The 17,271-nt window shown below is 44.0% G+C and overlaps 1 protein-coding gene across 3 annotated transcripts in view; it reads left to right on the top strand.

The window, feature by feature from the left end:
- Window positions 1-2,938, top strand: part of EFR3B (EFR3 homolog B) — a 94,483-nt gene extending 91,545 nt beyond the window's left edge. For all 3 annotated transcript variants that reach the window (XM_063300361.1, XM_063300351.1, XM_063300342.1), the window contains exons 22-23: window positions 1,639-1,688; window positions 2,438-2,938. In XM_063300361.1, the coding sequence (XP_063156431.1) occupies window positions 1,639-1,688; window positions 2,438-2,543 (156 nt within the window). In that variant the 3' untranslated portion in view covers window positions 2,544-2,938. The remainder of the gene's footprint in view (window positions 1-1,638; window positions 1,689-2,437) is intronic.
- The last annotated feature ends 14,333 nt before the right edge of the window (window positions 2,939-17,271 follow it).

The following is a 17,271-nucleotide window of genomic DNA, read 5'->3' as shown; positions in this document are numbered from 1 at the left end:
GCCCTTTTAGAAGAGCACTAAAGTCATGTTTAGAAGGAGCTTGTGTAAGACCTGGGAAATGCCTCAGAAAGCACTAGTTGGGTATTATGCAGGCAGATGCTTCTGCAAGTCAGATATCTAGTCACTCCTACAACCCAAGCCTACATGACTCTGGAAGGCAGTGCCAAGTGACCTGTGTGTGTGTGCCCACAGCAGTTTTAAGTGGCCAGTAGGTGCTGAGCAAAAAGTGTGTAGGGAGAAAAGAGAAATTGGAAAAATGAAGTCATAACAAGCAAGCAACTGTCAAAGACCATTGTCAGAATGGAGAGTCCCACAATTCAGTGGTTTGTTTGTTTTTAATCGTATGGCATAGCAGTTCGGTGTTCATGCTGCTTTTTCTTGCTGGGAAATCATTGTGAGGTCCAGCAGCCAGATGTGTAGACTATGTAGCTGTGACAAGTCACGTTGCCCGGGGTGCACCACGAGGAGGCTAGTCTACATTGCACCGAGTTGGGCTGAGAGAAGGTGACTGGCCCAAGGTCACCCAGCCGGCTTTCATGCCTAAGGCGGGACTAGAATACACAGACTCCTGGTTTCTAGCCCAGCACCTTAACTGCTAGACCAAACTGGCTCTCAATTCAGTGGGGAAAAAAAAAATCAGTGTTATATCACTTGCTTTGAATATGCAGAACAACTGAATGTCAGTCCCTGGTAACGCAGCACTTCCCTCTACATTAAATGGGGGTGTGGGCGGAGGACTTTACAATGGCCAAGAGCCACGGGTCATTTTGGAGAGGTGAAGAGGCACAAAGTAGATGGAACCATAAAGGTTGCTTGCGGGCCTGTGTTAAGAGAACAAAGGGGAGAAAGATGTCTTGCTGTCTGGCACCCAAAAGAGCTGTTGCCTATCCAAGTAAACTCTTAGCTGAAGGCATTAAGAGTCTGGTCTGGGGTAAGCAACTTCCTGTGTTCATCAGAGTAGGGTTAGGGTCAGTATGTTGGTTAACAGGCATTTTCTTCTGTACGGGGTCTGAAGTGTTCAGCTTAGACAAGATTCTGAGTTGCCATTCTCGGGATTGTTTTTGGAGGTCACTTTTTCCATTTCCAAGCTGGAAGGTATATGAATATTGTTTAACTTGCAATTCCTTAATTGACCAAAGATTGTAACAATGGACTGTTACTCTGGTGTCTTAAATTAAACAAGCCTCCCCCCACCCCACCACAAAATTGAAATGCTTAAGACAGTGTTTCTCAACCTTGGCAGCTTGAAGATGTGTGGACTTCAACTCCCAGAATTCCCCAGCCAGTCTTACTGGCTGGGGAATTCTGGGAGTTGAAGTCCACACATCTTCAAGCTGCCAAGGTTGAGAAACACTGGCCTAAATTAAATGAAATAAAATACTTTTCCAAAGTGCTTCTACTTGCTCTGAAATCAGGTACCACTGGTGCCAGTGGAATTGCAGAGCTACCCATGAAAAGGAATCCACTTTAGGTTTGGGGGGAAAACTGTAGTAAATTTAATTAACAGGATTTTATTATGGTGCTATAAAAGCAAGTAGAACGTGCTGCAAACACTTCAAAAAAAAAATCCCTTTGCGTTCATTGCAAGGTGACTTTCCACTTGCAATGCTTAAAATCAACATGTTGTTCTTTTTGCAGGCAACTCTACTACAGAGCAAGCTCAATCAGATCTTTGAGATCACAATACGGTAAGGGAAGATACTTCTCATTAGGGATATCCAGGCAGAAGATTGCCAAGAGTAATGGCAATGTTAGTGGTCCAGCAAGGCAGCAAGATTGGTTAGTGGTCCAGCAAGGCACTAAAGGATCTGAATGGATCTGAAGTGAGCCAGAACACTTTAGATCTTCTGTAGAGACCCTCCTGAACCAACTGGCTGCTCCCTAAAGAAGGCATGCCTTTTTATGGGGTCTTACAGTAGCCATGTGGGCTCAAGGAAAATCTCTCTCTCTTTCTGCTGCTTGCAGCATCTAGTAGCCATGAGTTCCACCAGGTACTCAAGCTTCTGCAAAAAGCATTAGTTGTCCAAAAGTTTGTCCCTGTAGAGATAACAACCCCAAGAAGCCAGCCTTTCAAACATTTCTCTTCACAAACTTGCTAATATGATTCAGTCTGTATGGGACAGGGAGGTCGGAAGGCTTTCCTATTTCTCAAATAATGATTTATTGCTCTTGTACTTCTTCCTTCCCAACTGATGGGAACGGAGTTTCCCATCACATTCTGTGGTTTAGTTTTTGGGATAGTTGCCATTTTCATTTTCTGGGCCTCTTAGATGTCTTGTACCTTCTCTGCACAGTGTTTCTCAACCTTGGCAACCTGAAGAGGTATGGACTTCAGCTCCCAGAATTCCCCAGCCAGCTTTGCTCAGGTTGTCAAGACTGAGAAACTCTGCTCTGCATGCTTGTTCTCCTGTCTTCCTGTCCTTTCCCTTCATTGCAGACCCCCTCCCAGTCCCTCTGGCACCATCACAGCTGCTTATGGCCAGCCACAGAACCATTCCATCCCGGTGTATGAGATGAAGTTCCCAGATCTGTGTGTGTACTGAGAGCCAGACTGCATGCCAGGACGAGGCTGAGCAACAAATCCTCCAGGACTACGTTGAGTGCTATCATGTCGCCTTCACAAGCTGCAGGGAGCTCCTGGGACCAGGGAGCAGCCCCTCGACATCCCTTTCAAGCGAGAGGGTCAGAGGCCTCCCTTCGAGTCACTTGGTTGCACTTGGTTTCTCTTCCTTCCTCGAGCTCAACCCATGTTCGGTCATGGCAAAGGCTACAAAGTGCATCCCCAGAGACTTTTATTGACTGTGGGAAAAGGGGGCAATTTGGTTTGCTTCCCTTTTTTAGAAGCTGTTTTAATAGTGTTGAAGGATTGAATGTTTTCTCTCTCTGGTAAAAGCATGTGTTGATAATCCATTACATAAAGTGAATTTATTCTCTGTGAGTCTGTCTCATTTGTGTTATATGTGGTTCCTTGTTCAGAGCAATTCCCTTGCAAGGATCTCTCTCCCTCTCTCTCTCTCTCTCTCTCTCTCCCCCCCTCCCTCTCCCTCTCCTTCCTTCCTTCCTTCCCATAATTGAAATTTTACTCTTCATTTCAAATGTTCTAATGAAAGGAAGGGCAACTTTTTGGTGCCAGGGTATGTACTTAACCTTTTGGGGAAGGCAAGCACAAGCACATACATAAGCAGGTGGGAGGTGGTATTTTTTTTAGCAATATTAAGATTATTTAATGCTATTCTTCCATTTGCATGTGTGTCAAACCTCATAATAGCAAGAAGCCATGCTGCTGATTTTTAGCAAGTTGGGCGGGGGGGGCAGGTTTAAAAAAACCAAGATGCGACTTTTCTTAAACCCTCCATCCTTTTTACAGGGTGGTACTTCAGTTGCAGTCGCCACCTTGACATTTTAACCCCCCTCCTATGGACAACCCTATTGGTTGGAGTTCTACGTGCTGCTAAAATAAGCGGGGAGGGGGTTGAGGGCCTGCATACAATCCTGGGGCCTCAAGTATCTCTTCTAGGTTTTGAAATACAATTTTTAAAAATGTAGTGTAGAAAATTGTTCCACTCTAATGAAAAAAGAAAGCACTGACGTATTGTTTGGGGGAAAAAAGAAAGTAAACTGTAGGGAGGAGCCCCGGGAAATGTGCTGCTCATTAAATGTTCAGCTGTGGCAAAAAGCATCAATTTTCTGCAACTAAAGGAGGGTTGCTTTGCTGCAAAGATGTCCGTCCATATGGAGAAAAAAGTTTCTTCCAACCCTATGGTTTCTACAAAGGAGTGGAACATGCAAGTGACCAGGAATTATTGTTCTGTCCATAGGAATCTATTCCTAACCATGATTACCGCAAAATTGTGAAATATGTATTGTGATGTCGCAACACTTCGACCTTTCATATTAGTGTTGCAACTTTGCATACAAGTACAGAGTTTGTACCACAATGTTATGATCCATGTTTTACCGCTTGCCACCATGCCCTCCCCTGCAGACACCTATGGTCCTGATTTCAAATTGGCCTTATTTGCCTGCTGCGATATTTGCACACAGCAAATCTGCCTGGCTGCCTAGCATGATGTCATTCTGTTTATGCTATGACCAGAAGCTTGGAGCTTCCCTCAGGGAGAGGCAATGACCCAAGAGATTGAGAGAAGTGAATTTTAAGATCCTCAGGAAACATTTTCCATCCATTCAAAAGTTATTTTCTTGGCCTGAAACATCAAAGCAATTGGGTATGGATAAACTTGCCAGATTTCCTACATGCAGTAACAATTCCAAATACAGAGATATGACTTGAGGTAGTGCCAAAATGTAATGGTGGAAGTCAGTAATCAGACTTAAAAGTTGCTTGTTTGTGATATGGGTGGCTATATAAATTTGAAAAATAAATAATAAAATAATAGTGCTCATATACAGGTTCCCAATTCAATTCCTGGCTGCTGCCACCTAGAAAGATTCCATTCTGCTTGAGATTTTAGAGCAATCAGAACATCTATTTGCTAGAAGGCTCTCTTCCACCCTCTCTATTTTTCCAGGATACCAGCCAAATTTACCCTTATGTTTTTTTCTGGACTGCTGAGCTGTAGTTAGCCATCATTTTTATTTACCAAGAAAGCCCATAACGTTTTTGCTGAGTTAGAGGAACTCATGTAGATAGAGAACATATAGAAGAGGGTGCTTTTCTTTGCAATGTGCCAGTTTCCTATTCAATCATCTGGTTTTAACTGACCATCTTAAAAAGTGGCCAGCCCAACCATGTTTGAGATAGATTCCAAATGCTGTCAGCCTCAACCATCATGCCCAGTGGTCAGGGATTGTGGAAATCCTACCTTAAAAATATCAGGAACGGATGTAGTTGTCTATCTCTGAAGAGCAAGTTTGGACCAGATGCAGTCTTCCATCTATAGCTCTTCTGTAGACTAAGCAATAAAACTCATTTAAACAAGCAGGTTAGAAAGGAGCCAAACAACAAAAGGCACTCCTGCTAAATTATAGCTTCCCGCATCCCTAGCCAACAGGTCAATGGTGAAGGATGTCAGTAACATCCAAAGGACCAGATATTTCTTATCTTAGGCCAAGAAGTTCTCAGGATCAACCTTTTACAATTGTAAGGTTGAACCGTGTACTATGGAGGTTCAGTTAATAGTGAAATGGGATTCAAATATGTTGCTGTTATGGAGCTTTGGAACTGCTGAACAAAACCACAGCTGTCATCATATTGGCTGTAGAAGACTTGCATGTGAGTGATTATTTGCCAAGGGTGCATCTGAAAAACTGACAACAGCTAGGAAAGTCACCCAAGTCACCTCTTTAGTGCTAAACCACAGAGTATATCAACCCTTTTAGGTAAGCCAGGTCAAGAACAGACATCGCAAGGATTCCAGGTATGCTACTTTATTTTTGTAGGGTAAAATAACAGTATTTTGAAAACCTGCACAAAACTTCACTACTCCTTTTTAGGGACAAGAAGCCAGGGCTGTTCTTTCTCACACTTCCTACTTTCCCCAGGCTGAGTAATTGTTACACCTCTCAAGGCCAGAGCTAAATTCTTTTTACATTTTAGTTAAATACATTTATTTGCAACCATAGGTTTTAGCAAAATTCATACAAAATTACAACAATCCAAATCAGTTCCATTCATCCAACCTAAAATTAACAGCATTAACTAAATTAACTGTCAACATCTGCATTTGCATCTTCCTTGAGGCCATTGCAAACAACGCAACTTGTTTTGTTACATGTTCATCTATATCAGTCCACAAGAAATAAGTTTTTTCTTCTATACTGGACTGATTCAGTTGGGTTAACAAAGGCATAATAAATCTAGCTCTGGGTTGCTCATATAGTTTGCAGTGTGATAAGTAATGGATCAGATCTTCCACCTGTGAATTCTCACAAATGCATAAATTCTGTGTAATCCTGTATATCTTCCATCCAAATAGGCTGTTTGCATTCTCTGAAAATGAAGTTCTGTGAAAGCTTGTCTCAGGGAGTGAAATGTAAGACTGTAAATAAGATGACATTCCTTTTCCATCTTTAAGTGATTGGTACTACTTGGCCAACTTAAGCTTGTATACATGTTCTTTATCTTGTCTAAAACCTTTTAGAAATAAATAGTCCTCAATAATGTGTGGTAATTTATGTCATTCAATATTTCCTGATCTAGTGAAAATCATGAGAATAGTTTTAGATACAAATTCATCCATTCACTACTATTAAAGCTTTTGTGGAGGCATTGTTTTGTCAAAAAAGTATCAGGCATGAGAACTAGTCTCCTATAACGTAGAATTATTGCCTTTTTTACCCTTATATAAATTGATAGAAGGCCCACTTCTAATTGCAACATCACTGCTGGTGTACATGTAAATCTAGAATTGATCTCATTAATTTGTTCTGGACCACCTCAAATTCTTCTCATTTACATAAACCCCAGATTGGGGTCCCATATGTCAACTGTGAGATTGTTTTCCCCTGGAAGATCTTGAGAGCAGGCTGTACTAATCAGTCTCCTTTTCAACAGCAAAACAAAATTCCTTTACATAATGGAACCATGTAATATGGTACAATGGTAGCTGACTTGTGAATATCAATGGAAAAGCAGAATATAAATCAAAATGTCCCTTCAGCCACATGCTACAGAGAATATTAAAGGCTGCCATTTCAGTTTTGTTTCTAGTTTATCACATTCAGTTTGGGTTTTTCTCTTTTGGTAGAAATTTAGAGAAAACATAGTTTTTTTCCCTTTCTTTGTTCCATATTGTTACAGGTAGTCCTCACTTAACAACCATAATTGGGACTGGAATTTCAGTTGCTAAGCGAAGCGGGCATTAAATGAATCCAACCTGATTTTACAACCTTTTTTGCATTGGCCATTAAGTGAATCACTGTGGGGATTAAGTGAACCATGTGGTCATTAAGCAAATCACATGGTTCCCCGTTGATTTCACTTGCCAGAAGCCAACCAGGAAGGTCGAAAATGGTGATCACATGGCTACATGACGCTGCAACAGTCATGAATGTGAACTGGTTGCCAAGCATCCAAATTGTGATCACATGACCGTGGGGGTGCTGCAATGGTCGTAAGTGTGAGTACTAGTTGTAAGTAGTTTTTTTCAGCACCATCGTAAGTCCAAACCATCACTAAATGAATGGTTGTTAAGTGAGGACTGTCTGTATATGATAATTGATTCAGCCTGTGATGATTACAGATGTCCTTACAAAAACTGTGAGGCTGGGGTGGGATGGAAGAGGGATGGATTTCAGATGACGTTTGCCATCAACCCTTAGCATTAACTATGCTGGCAAGGGCTCCGGGGACTCAGGTTCTGACTATCTGGAAGGTTACATGTTTCTCTCTTTGCTTCAGTGCATTCAGCTAGAGCTGCCCAATTTCAGGCTTCTAGTCTGCACCAGAAAAAAAAAACCAAACCCTTTTCAATGCAATCCCTTCATTCCACAGCTGTCAAGTTATAATCTTTATTTAAATTATTCAATACATAGTGAGTGGTGGTATTGATTTTATTAACATTTTAAATCAAATGTTTCAGTCTCAGATCCAATCATTTGTTGTAATAACTTTGATTTCACTTTTTAGCGCCTTCCTTATAAAATTGAATCATTGGTTTTCGTTCAAGTGTTGCATCTCTTACAAATTCTAAAATTGCAAGTTGTTTGGAGGCTGCTAGAACATCCTGGCCACCCTGTCAAATTAATACATATTTCAGTAGAAGAGAGTAGCTCAGGGTTAAACTGTGGAGTTTGGGGTGCTCTCTGAGCTTGGTTGATTACCTGTTGTTAATCCCTGCTTATCTGACTGTTGGCTGCTGGAGAGGACTGTTCTGGTCTTTTTGTTTCCTTCTTAGCTTTTTTGTTGTCTCTTTTGAATGGTGTGTAAATATGGTTTATTTATATGTGTCTATTGATGGCTGATTTGTCTGGATGGCAAGCTTCCAGGAATTCCCTAGCGTTTTTGGATTTAGCTTGGTCTAGGATGCTCACAGTTTCGCAGGAAACAATACCCTAATCAAGGAACTACCAAGGAGAAAACCACACCCCCACCAACATTGGCAGGGCAAGCTCCTGTATATAAACAGGGAACAAACCCCACACTCACTCACACTGATGATGTTACCTAGTTGGGTAATGAAACATCTGCAAGCAAATAACCAAGCTCAGAGAGTACCAAGGACTCCATAATACATAGTTCACTTGTATATATTGCCAAGTGAATATTATAAGTAAGACACACTCAACACTCAATCTCTCAAAGTTTTTAAAACAACCATTAGAAATCAAGTGATCTAAGGTGCTAATCTCTAGTTTAGCCCAAGCATTACAGTAAAGCATCTTCCATGCTATTTTCAAATCTGGATTATTCCACAATTTCTCATTTGATTCAGAATTGCAATGTAACCTCTTACTAATAACCAAATATGCCTAGTTGCTTTCAGGGTTGGAAACAAAGTTCCCTGTTTAGTATATCCAGACCCTAAAACCTGCCAAGATTTCAGAGGTGTTACACATTCGTCCTCCAAAACGGCCTGAGGAGGGGAATAATCATAAAAAGACTGGTTCAAAAAAAACCTCAAATGTTAAAATGAAGGCCCAATGATATAGTTGAAAATCTGGCATGTTAAAACCACCACCATTATATGGTAACCTCAGTTTGGCCAAGGCTATTCAAAGGTCTTTATCCTGCAATAAAGATTTTCTCATTAACTTCTTTATCTGTGTAGTCTAATAGGAGTTAACACTGGAATCCCTCTTAGAATATACATTAATCTTGAAGTAATACTCATTTTGATGAACACCGATCTTACCAAAAGTTTTAATGGGAAGTTTAACCATTGAGTAATCTATACTGCTGAACAAATAATTGAAAACTACTATCCACTGGAATTGCATCTATACATTTAGACATATTTAATTCCCAGCCATTTGTTGAGGAACATCCCACAGCTTCAAGGCAAAGTGTGACTCTGCACTAGAAACAGGTGGAATGTTCCCAAGTTAGATAGCATTTCATTCAGTTTTTATGGGTAGATCTAAAAAAACCCGAAACACTATAGATGCTGTAATTGAGGTATTTAAGATACACAACATGCATTTTACGTGGGGGGGGGGGCAGATTGCACTAGGTACCAGCTGAGGCTGTTTTACTGTTGATCTTCCCAAAGGTCATTTTATAGATGAGGGACAGTGAGTTGATTTATTTTTGAATAAAGGTATCTGGATGCCCTTTTCAAATAAATGTTAATGTTGTCACCAATTCGGGCCAAACTATATTCAAGAGAGTAAAGCTCAAGGATATTTAAAGCATGAGACTGAAGGCAAAAGAAACCAAAATACGATCCTTCAGTCATGCTACTTAGATTACTCACATGGAAGATTTAATGTTACTGTTCCAGTCCTTGCATTTTGTTTTCCTGGTGTGCTCCTTTCTGTTCCTTACATTCACTTTCACGAGTCTCCTGTGTGAATTTTACATCAGCCTGGATACCTACCAGCTTAAAAAAGTACAACTTGCATCTGAACATTGTGCCATAATAAATATTTGGAATTACAGTTACTCAAAATCCTTTGTTGCTTTTAATACAATTCAGAGGTCCTCCTAGACAATGGAGTTCTGATTTCCTCTTAATGGAGCAAAGGAACTTTCAAAACTGAGTTAGGAATCAGGAATGTCTTCTGTGTGAATTTCACTTCAGCTTGGAGTTAATTTCCTAAGCTTCTGCTTCTTACTCTCCATTCTGCTGTCCTGGAGGATCACAGGAAAAGTCCACTATCCTATTTATAACAAGCCTTCCCTAGAAGATACCTAGAAGCAGGGTTACTCTGCACATGAAATTTTAACTTGGCAAATAACTTTGGACAATTCCATTCTCCCATATGAATCCGCCAAATTTCACATCAAAGATGAGGGCCAACTTGGTGGCTACATCTCACTAACAGTAGCTAATCTCAAAAAAGTTAAAGTGGTATCAGACCTGCTTAATACTAGGGGGAGAGATTGCAGGAAGTCCCAGGTTTAGGCTAGACTGGGAAGTCAAAAAGTCTCCTGGAAAAAGAAAGCAGTGACAAACCACTTCCATATTACTGCCACAAAGCTACAAAGATGTGTTTAGGTAATCACCAGGATCGAACTTGATTCAAGGAAGTCCTTATGTCTTCTTCAAAGCCAACAGCTGTCCCCCTCTCTTGTAGCACTGTCATTCATCTAAGACAGGCTTAGGCAATCTTTCTGGACCATCAAGCCATTTGGTCTTTTGAGAGCATGTGACCGGTCCACTAATGGCTTCCATAAGAGGAGGATGCCAGGCACAAAGTACCCATTTACCAGAAGGTGCACTAATGAGGTTGCTACTCTTCCAAGCTTGCTCCTCTGCTATTACACTTTACCTTCGGATACTTCACATCACCATTTCCATTTGCCCAAAACTTCAAAAGCAATTTGAAAAAGAATCATGCTTGTCTTCACCTCTGCTGCCTTCATACAGAGAACAAGGAGTGCAATTGAAGCCCTGCCCCATTTTTTATATGTGCAACAGGTAAAAAGGGGGTGTGGCTTTGATTGTGTGGTTGTGGCTAACATCTTGACCTTTTTTTTAACACCCATAAACCCTGCAGAGGCCCCTGCAATATATTATGCTTCCTGGGCAAGGCAGGTGAGGCTGCAGGCGCTGGTTGAAATGCTTATCAATTAATTCACCCCTGTCTGTTCTGAATAGTGAAAGGGGAACTGCAAAGCCATCCAGCTAGGATTTCCCTAACAGGATTTAAGGCTCAAAAACTGGGTGGAGGAATGAGGCAAGAGAGATATCAACCACATTAAGAAATAAATAAATAAAAAGCTCTGTTCTGCATTTGGCTTCAATTGCAGCTGAACTGTGGATAAACCAGCGCAGCAGCCCATCACTGCTGAAGTGAGCATCCAGAGGCTGAGAAGCTTTCAAACTGGTAAGAATTTTTAGGAGAAGGACTCTCTTTCTGAGCCAGTAAGAAGGTACAGCTACAGTTATTCATCAGTTGTCTGTTCTAAGAATGCCTTTGAAGTCTTCATCAGGTCCAGAGATGTTCTTGGAAAGACAAATGATGCTAGAGTGTCATGTTCACCATTTCAATGTGCATTGTACATCGTAACGTTTTGCATGTCAAGATAAGTTGCGGATGCGTGTTCTGTGAAAGAGGGGGCTGTGCACTCCTGCTGGGGTTGTTATCTGTGTTCAGGGGAATGGAATGTGTTTGGGTTTTCTTGTGTGTTCAAGGTTTTCTTCCCAGGACATCAGCAGAACTCGCTACCAGCACCTGGGCTTGGGGAATTTGAAACGGTTGGGCGAGGGGAGGGATTACGTTTGCACCGAGGGTTTTTAGTTTGTATTTGGCGCACTTTTGCTCATTCTCAGCTTTCTCTGTATTTGCATACTATTCTTTAATAAACCAGATATTCTTAAGCTCCTGCTTCTGAGTCGGAGTCTGTTAGGATAGGCAATCATTACATAAAGCTGAGAATCCCAAAATTTTACCGTTAGCCTCTTTCCAGATTTAATCTGTGAGGTAGTAGAGCTAGTGATGACAGAACCTAAATCCAAGACCGGTGGTAGTGGCAAAACAAGTAAGGGGGTGCCGGATTCCACGGTTAAAGAACCGAGAGGAGCTCTACCCCAGAACTATGTGAGGACCAGGAGGGTTCAAGTTCCAGCTCGGATGGAGAGGAGGCTGGAGAAGGAAGGGCACCCGAAACTACCGGAGAGTCGCCAGGCGAACTAATCACCTGGGATGAGGCACGGGGTCCTTCACCAGGGATGTCCAGGATGTCCTGGAAGCAGTGATACCCGTTATCCCCAACAGTTGTAACGATGCAGGGGAGGCAGGTGGACGAACGAGGGAAGGAGGACTCTCAAACCCCTGAAAGACTAAGGGTGATGGAGGCAAAGATGGAGTCGATGGAGTATATGTTCAAGAAATGGTCGATGGCATGGGGGGACCCGGTGAGAAGTGAAGGGAAATCAAGCACTAGGTATTCCTCGCCTTCCCCCCTTCCCCCCCCTGCGGTGCCACCGCTGGAGAGAGGCAGGAGACGGCACAGGGCAGAGGCGAGACCTCCCAGAGTTTGGCTCGCAAAATCCCCGCCTCAAGATCGGAGATCCCCAGCAAGCAGGGGTGCAAGTGGGCGTCCAGATGTGGGATGGGGCCCGTCTGGAGCGGGAGTGAAAGACTTTGGTGTCAAATTTGACAGGGATCCAACTAAGTTGTCGTTTTTCCTCACCAATGCAAAAAGTTATATGGAGGAATTCGGGCCATATTTCCGTTCAGAACGAGCCAAAGTGAATGCCATTGCCAACAAGTTGAAAGGGAGAGCAGCTGACTGGTACATCCAGTTGAGCAAGGGCGAAGCCCCTGAGCTGGAGGAGTTCGAAGAATTCCTGTGGGCATTGAAGTTACACTTCGTAGACCCCTTAGCCAAGGAAAGAGCCAAAAGAGCTTTAAAGGAGCTCAGCCAGGGGCAGCGGTCAGTAGCAGATTATGCCCTGGAATTTAAGGCTTTGGCTGGGAAAATTGAGGACTGGTCCCAGTCTACCTTAATAGAGCGGTTCAAAGAGGGTCTGAATATGGAGGTCCTGAGGTGGGTGTTGGGCAGAGACAACCCAGACACCCTGTATGAATGGATACAGCTGGCCGGGAAGGCTGAGCATGCCCAAGAGACCTTTTTGCAGGCAAAGAGGGCGGCGAGGCAAGCAGCGATCGTCAAGGGATCCTGAACCATGGCAGCAGCTGTGAAGCCCGGGTATCGAACCTGGGAGGAGGAGAGAGAGCGGCGTTATGCCAAAGGCCAGTGCCTCCAGTGTGGGAAGGAGGGCCACCGGGCGGCTGCTTGCCCCAAACCCAAGGCAGTGGAGCGGTCGGGAAAACCAGTGGGCAAATCGCCATCGTTGATCAGGAAAATGACAGCAGCCAAGGGGGAGACCGAGGTTGAGGAGGTACCCTATTTTGGGGTGGAGGAGGAAAGCGATCCTAAAGAGCTGGTGGGAAACGCCAGCCACCTGCTCTGAAAAGCGCCTGTGGGCAGGTGGTGGAGGATGGGCACGAAGATGTTTTGGTGAGTGCTAACTGTCCCACGCTGAACGTAAAGGTAAAGTTGGGATCCCGCACGAAGACTGTTGAGGTTTGGGCACTGATTGACTCGGGGTGCTCAAGATGCTTAATGCATCCAGATGTGGTTGCTGCTTTGGACTTACCCAGTTTTCCCCTTCAGCAACCCATGGTTTTCACACAGTTGGATGGCTCAGAAGTGGGGGGGGGGGGACCAGTGACCCATTTCACAGGCACGGTGGCATTGCAAATAGGTAGCCATCGTGAGGGAATGCAGTTTGTAGTGGCCCCTGTAGGTCATCCCTTAGTCATCCTAGGGATTCCATGGTTGGTCCAAAGAAACCCTTACATAAACTGGGAGCACAGGACTCTGACTTTTGCAGATGGGTTTTACCAAGCCCCTACCACAGACCAAGTTCCTGGTGCTGCGGTGGGGAGGGCTGCGGCGGCCACCCCAAGTTTCACGGGGACCCCTCTGGAGGGGTTGCTGGATAAATACCAGGAGTTTGCTGATGTGTTTGGGGAGATGGAAGCGGACCAGCTCCCTCCTCATCGAAAGACTGACTGTGCGATAGAGCTGGTCCCCAACGCTCAACTGCCCAAGCCGAAGATTTATGCAATGACTCAGAAAGAGCTTGAGGCGCTCAGGGACTTTGTGGATAAAAACTTGGCCAGGGGGTTTTTACAGAACCAGCGAACTCTCCAGTCGGAGCCCCTGTCCTGTTCCAGGACAAAAAGGATGGCACGTTAAGACTCTGTACAGATTATCGCGGGTTAAATGCGGTCTCAATATCAAACAAGTACCCTCTGCCATTAAGCAAAGACATGTTAGCCCATTTGTCAAAGGGCAAAATTTTCTCCAAGTTGGATTTGCGGGAAGCCTATTTCCGCATCCACATTAGGGAGGGGGATGAGTGGAAAACTGCTTTTAATTGTCCATTGGGTTCCTTTCAGCACAAAGTCCTGCCTTTTGGGTTGGCGAGAGCACCCGGGGTGTTTATGCAATTAATTAACGAAGTGTTACATGAACATTTGTTTAAAGGGGTATTGGTGTATCTGGATGATGTTCTGATTTACACAGAGACTGAAGAAGAGCACGAACACCTCGTTAGGCAGGTGCTCAAAAAGCTTAGGAGTGCAAAACTGTATGCCAAACTGTCGAAATGTGAGTTTCACAAAACTCGACTGGACTATTTGGGGTATAGGATTTCTGACAAGGGAATTGAAATGGACGCTGAGAAAATTCAAGCGATATTGGGGTGGGAACACCCACTCACTAGAAGGCAATTACAAAGTTTCCTCGGATTTAGCAACTATTACCACCAGTTCATCCAAAGGTTCGCTGAGATTGCCTTGCCCCTGACTGATTTGCTACGAACAAAGGGGTTGGGGGACACATGCAAGGTGAAAAACCCAGGGGCAGTACTCAATTGGACACCGGAATGCCAGGCAGCTTTCGAAAAACTTAAAAGCCTTTTTACTGCTGAACCCATTTTGCAGCACCCAGATCCCACACGACCCTTTGTGGTTCAGGGGATGCTTCTGATTTTTCAATTGGGGCACTTTTGCTGCAAAAAGATTCTGACAATCACTTGAAGCCTTGTGCTTATTTGTCCAGGAAATTTTCTGAGACCGAAAGGAGGTGGCATGTTTGGGAGAAGGAGGCTTTTGCAGTAAAGGCAGCCTTGGAGGCATGGCGCCACCTCTTAGAGGGGGCTAAATGCCCTTTTGAGGTTTGGACTGATCATAAAAATTTAGAAGCACTCTGCACCCCCCAGAGACTCAGTCCTAAACAGATTCGCTGGGCTCAATTTTTCAGTCATTTCGATTTCCAGCTGAAATTTATCCCGGGTAAGAAGAATTTCCTTGCTGATGCTCTTTCTAGGTTACCCCAAGATTCTGTTCACGCAACTGAGATTGTGGGTACTGTGTGGACAGAGCCACAGCTGGGTCTCCAGGCTGTGACACGCAGCCAAACCTGGGCACAGCTGCCTCAGCCCACAGTTGTACCGGCAAGGAGGACACAGATTCCCTCTCAATTGCAACAACAGTTTCTTCAGGCACTGAAATCTGATACTTGGTTGCAGGCAAACAGAGACAATGTTTCATTTGACAATGGGTTAGCTTGGAAACAAAATCGCCTCTACATGCCTGAACAGTTACGGGCTGAAATTCTGACCCGTTCTCATGATGATAAGGTGGCTGGGCATTTTGGGTTTGTAAAAACGTTGCACCTGGTTAGGCGCCAATTTTGGTGGCCCACTCTGAGGTGTGATGTGAAGGACTATGTGGCTTCCTGCACTGTGTGTGCCATGTCAAAATGAAAAGGGGGGGGAAAGCAAGGGCTCCTGCAGCCAGTGGCAAGTCCATCCCGTCCATGGGAGGAGATTTCTATGGATTTTATTGTTGACCTTCCTCCCAGCCAGAAGACAGTAATTTGGGTAGTAAAAGATTACTTTTCTAAGCAAGCCCATTTCATTCCATGTGCCTCTATCCCTTCTGCCCCCCAGTTGGCACGCCTTTTTCTAATTCACATCTATAGGCTCCATGGGAGCCCCTCCCGCTTGGTCATGGACCATGGGACACAGTTTACTTCCCAATTTTGGAAATCATTTTTGAAATTGGTGGGCACCAAGCAGGCATTGTCCACTGCGTCACATCCTGAGACTGACAGATCTACAGAGGTTTTGAATTTGACCCTTGAGCAATTTTTAAGGGCATTTATAAATTACCAGCAGGACAACTGGGTTGATTTGCTCCCTTTTGCTGAAGTGGCTTACAACAATGCTGTCCATCAGAGCGCTGGGCACACCCCTTTTCGTGTAGTTTCAGGAAGGGACTTTGTGCTCATCCCTGAGTTGCCACAACCTTCTACCCAACCCTGTTCTGCTTCTGATTGGGCGGCTCAACTGGCTGATTCGTGGCCGGTGATTCAGCAGGCTTTGGCTGATGCCCAGTCTGCTTACAAATTGCAAGCTGACAAGCGCAGAGATGTTCAGCCAGACTTTAAAGTTGGCGATCAGGTCTACCTGTCCACCAAGTTCATAAAGTCCACGCAACCGTCACAGAAATCGGCACCTAAATTTGTGGGACTTTTCCCCATTGTTGGCATTGTGAATCCAGTCACTTTTAAGTTGGATTTGCCTCATAATCTGAAATGTTTGCATCCTGTTTTTCATTGCAGTTTGCTCAAGACGGTCAGCCACTCTTCCCAGTGGTGTCCTCAGCCTCCCCCCGCTGCTCCGATCATGATTGATGGGCAGCAGCATTTCGAAGTGAAGGAAGTCCTTGATTCTCGCAGGCTACGTGGCACACTTCAGCACCTTATCCGCTGGAAGCATTTCACACACCCTGAATGGGTGGCTGCTCACAACATTAACGCTCCTGTTTTAGTTAGACACTTTCATTCAGCTTACCCTTTGAAGCTTGCTCCTTGAGGTTTTCCTTTGTTTTGGGGGGGCAGTATGTCATGTTCACCGTTTCAATGTGCATTGTACATCGTAACATTTTGCATGTCAAGATAAGTTGCGGATGCGTGTTCTGTGAAAGAGGGGGCTGTGCACTCCTTCTGCTGGGGTTGTTATCTGTGTTCAGGGGAATGAAATGTGTTTGGGTTATCCAGTGTGTTCAAGGTTTTCTTCCCAGGACATCAGCAGAACTCGCTACCAGCACCTGGGCTTGGGGAATTTGAAACGGTTGGGCGAGGGGAGGGATTACGTTTGCACCGAGGGTTTTTAGTTTGTATTTGGCGCGCTTTTGCTCATTCTCAGCTTTCTCTGTATTTGCATACTATTCTTTAATAAACCAGATATTCTTAAGCTCCTGCTTCTGAGTCGGAGTCTGTTAGGATAGGCAATCATTACATAGAGGTTGCTGTGTGCCTTGCAACATGGCAGTGTTGCACTGAACTGACAAAAAAAAAAAGACAGAATATTAGAAAAACTAGTTAAGCTTGGCAGCGAGCTTGGCAGGACCAAGAAGTATTTTTGGCCCTGTTAATAAATTATGCCTTTTGTAATGATGCAAAAAATCTTCAAGGTTAATGTTGAGAAGGAGCCAGAGCTTTTCTTATTGGGACTTATGGATAGCCAGTTAGAAGAAAACTAATGGAAGATCGGTTTTATACATGGTAACCGCAGGAGGACTATTATATGGACAGCGGTGGAGGGATACTGAAATTCCGACAAT

The sequence above is a fragment of the Candoia aspera genome, chromosome 1 (assembly GCF_035149785.1).
Source record: "Candoia aspera isolate rCanAsp1 chromosome 1, rCanAsp1.hap2, whole genome shotgun sequence".
Classification (NCBI taxonomy): domain Eukaryota; kingdom Metazoa; phylum Chordata; class Lepidosauria; order Squamata; family Boidae; genus Candoia; species Candoia aspera.
This window is presented reverse-complemented; position numbering and strand designations above follow the sequence as displayed.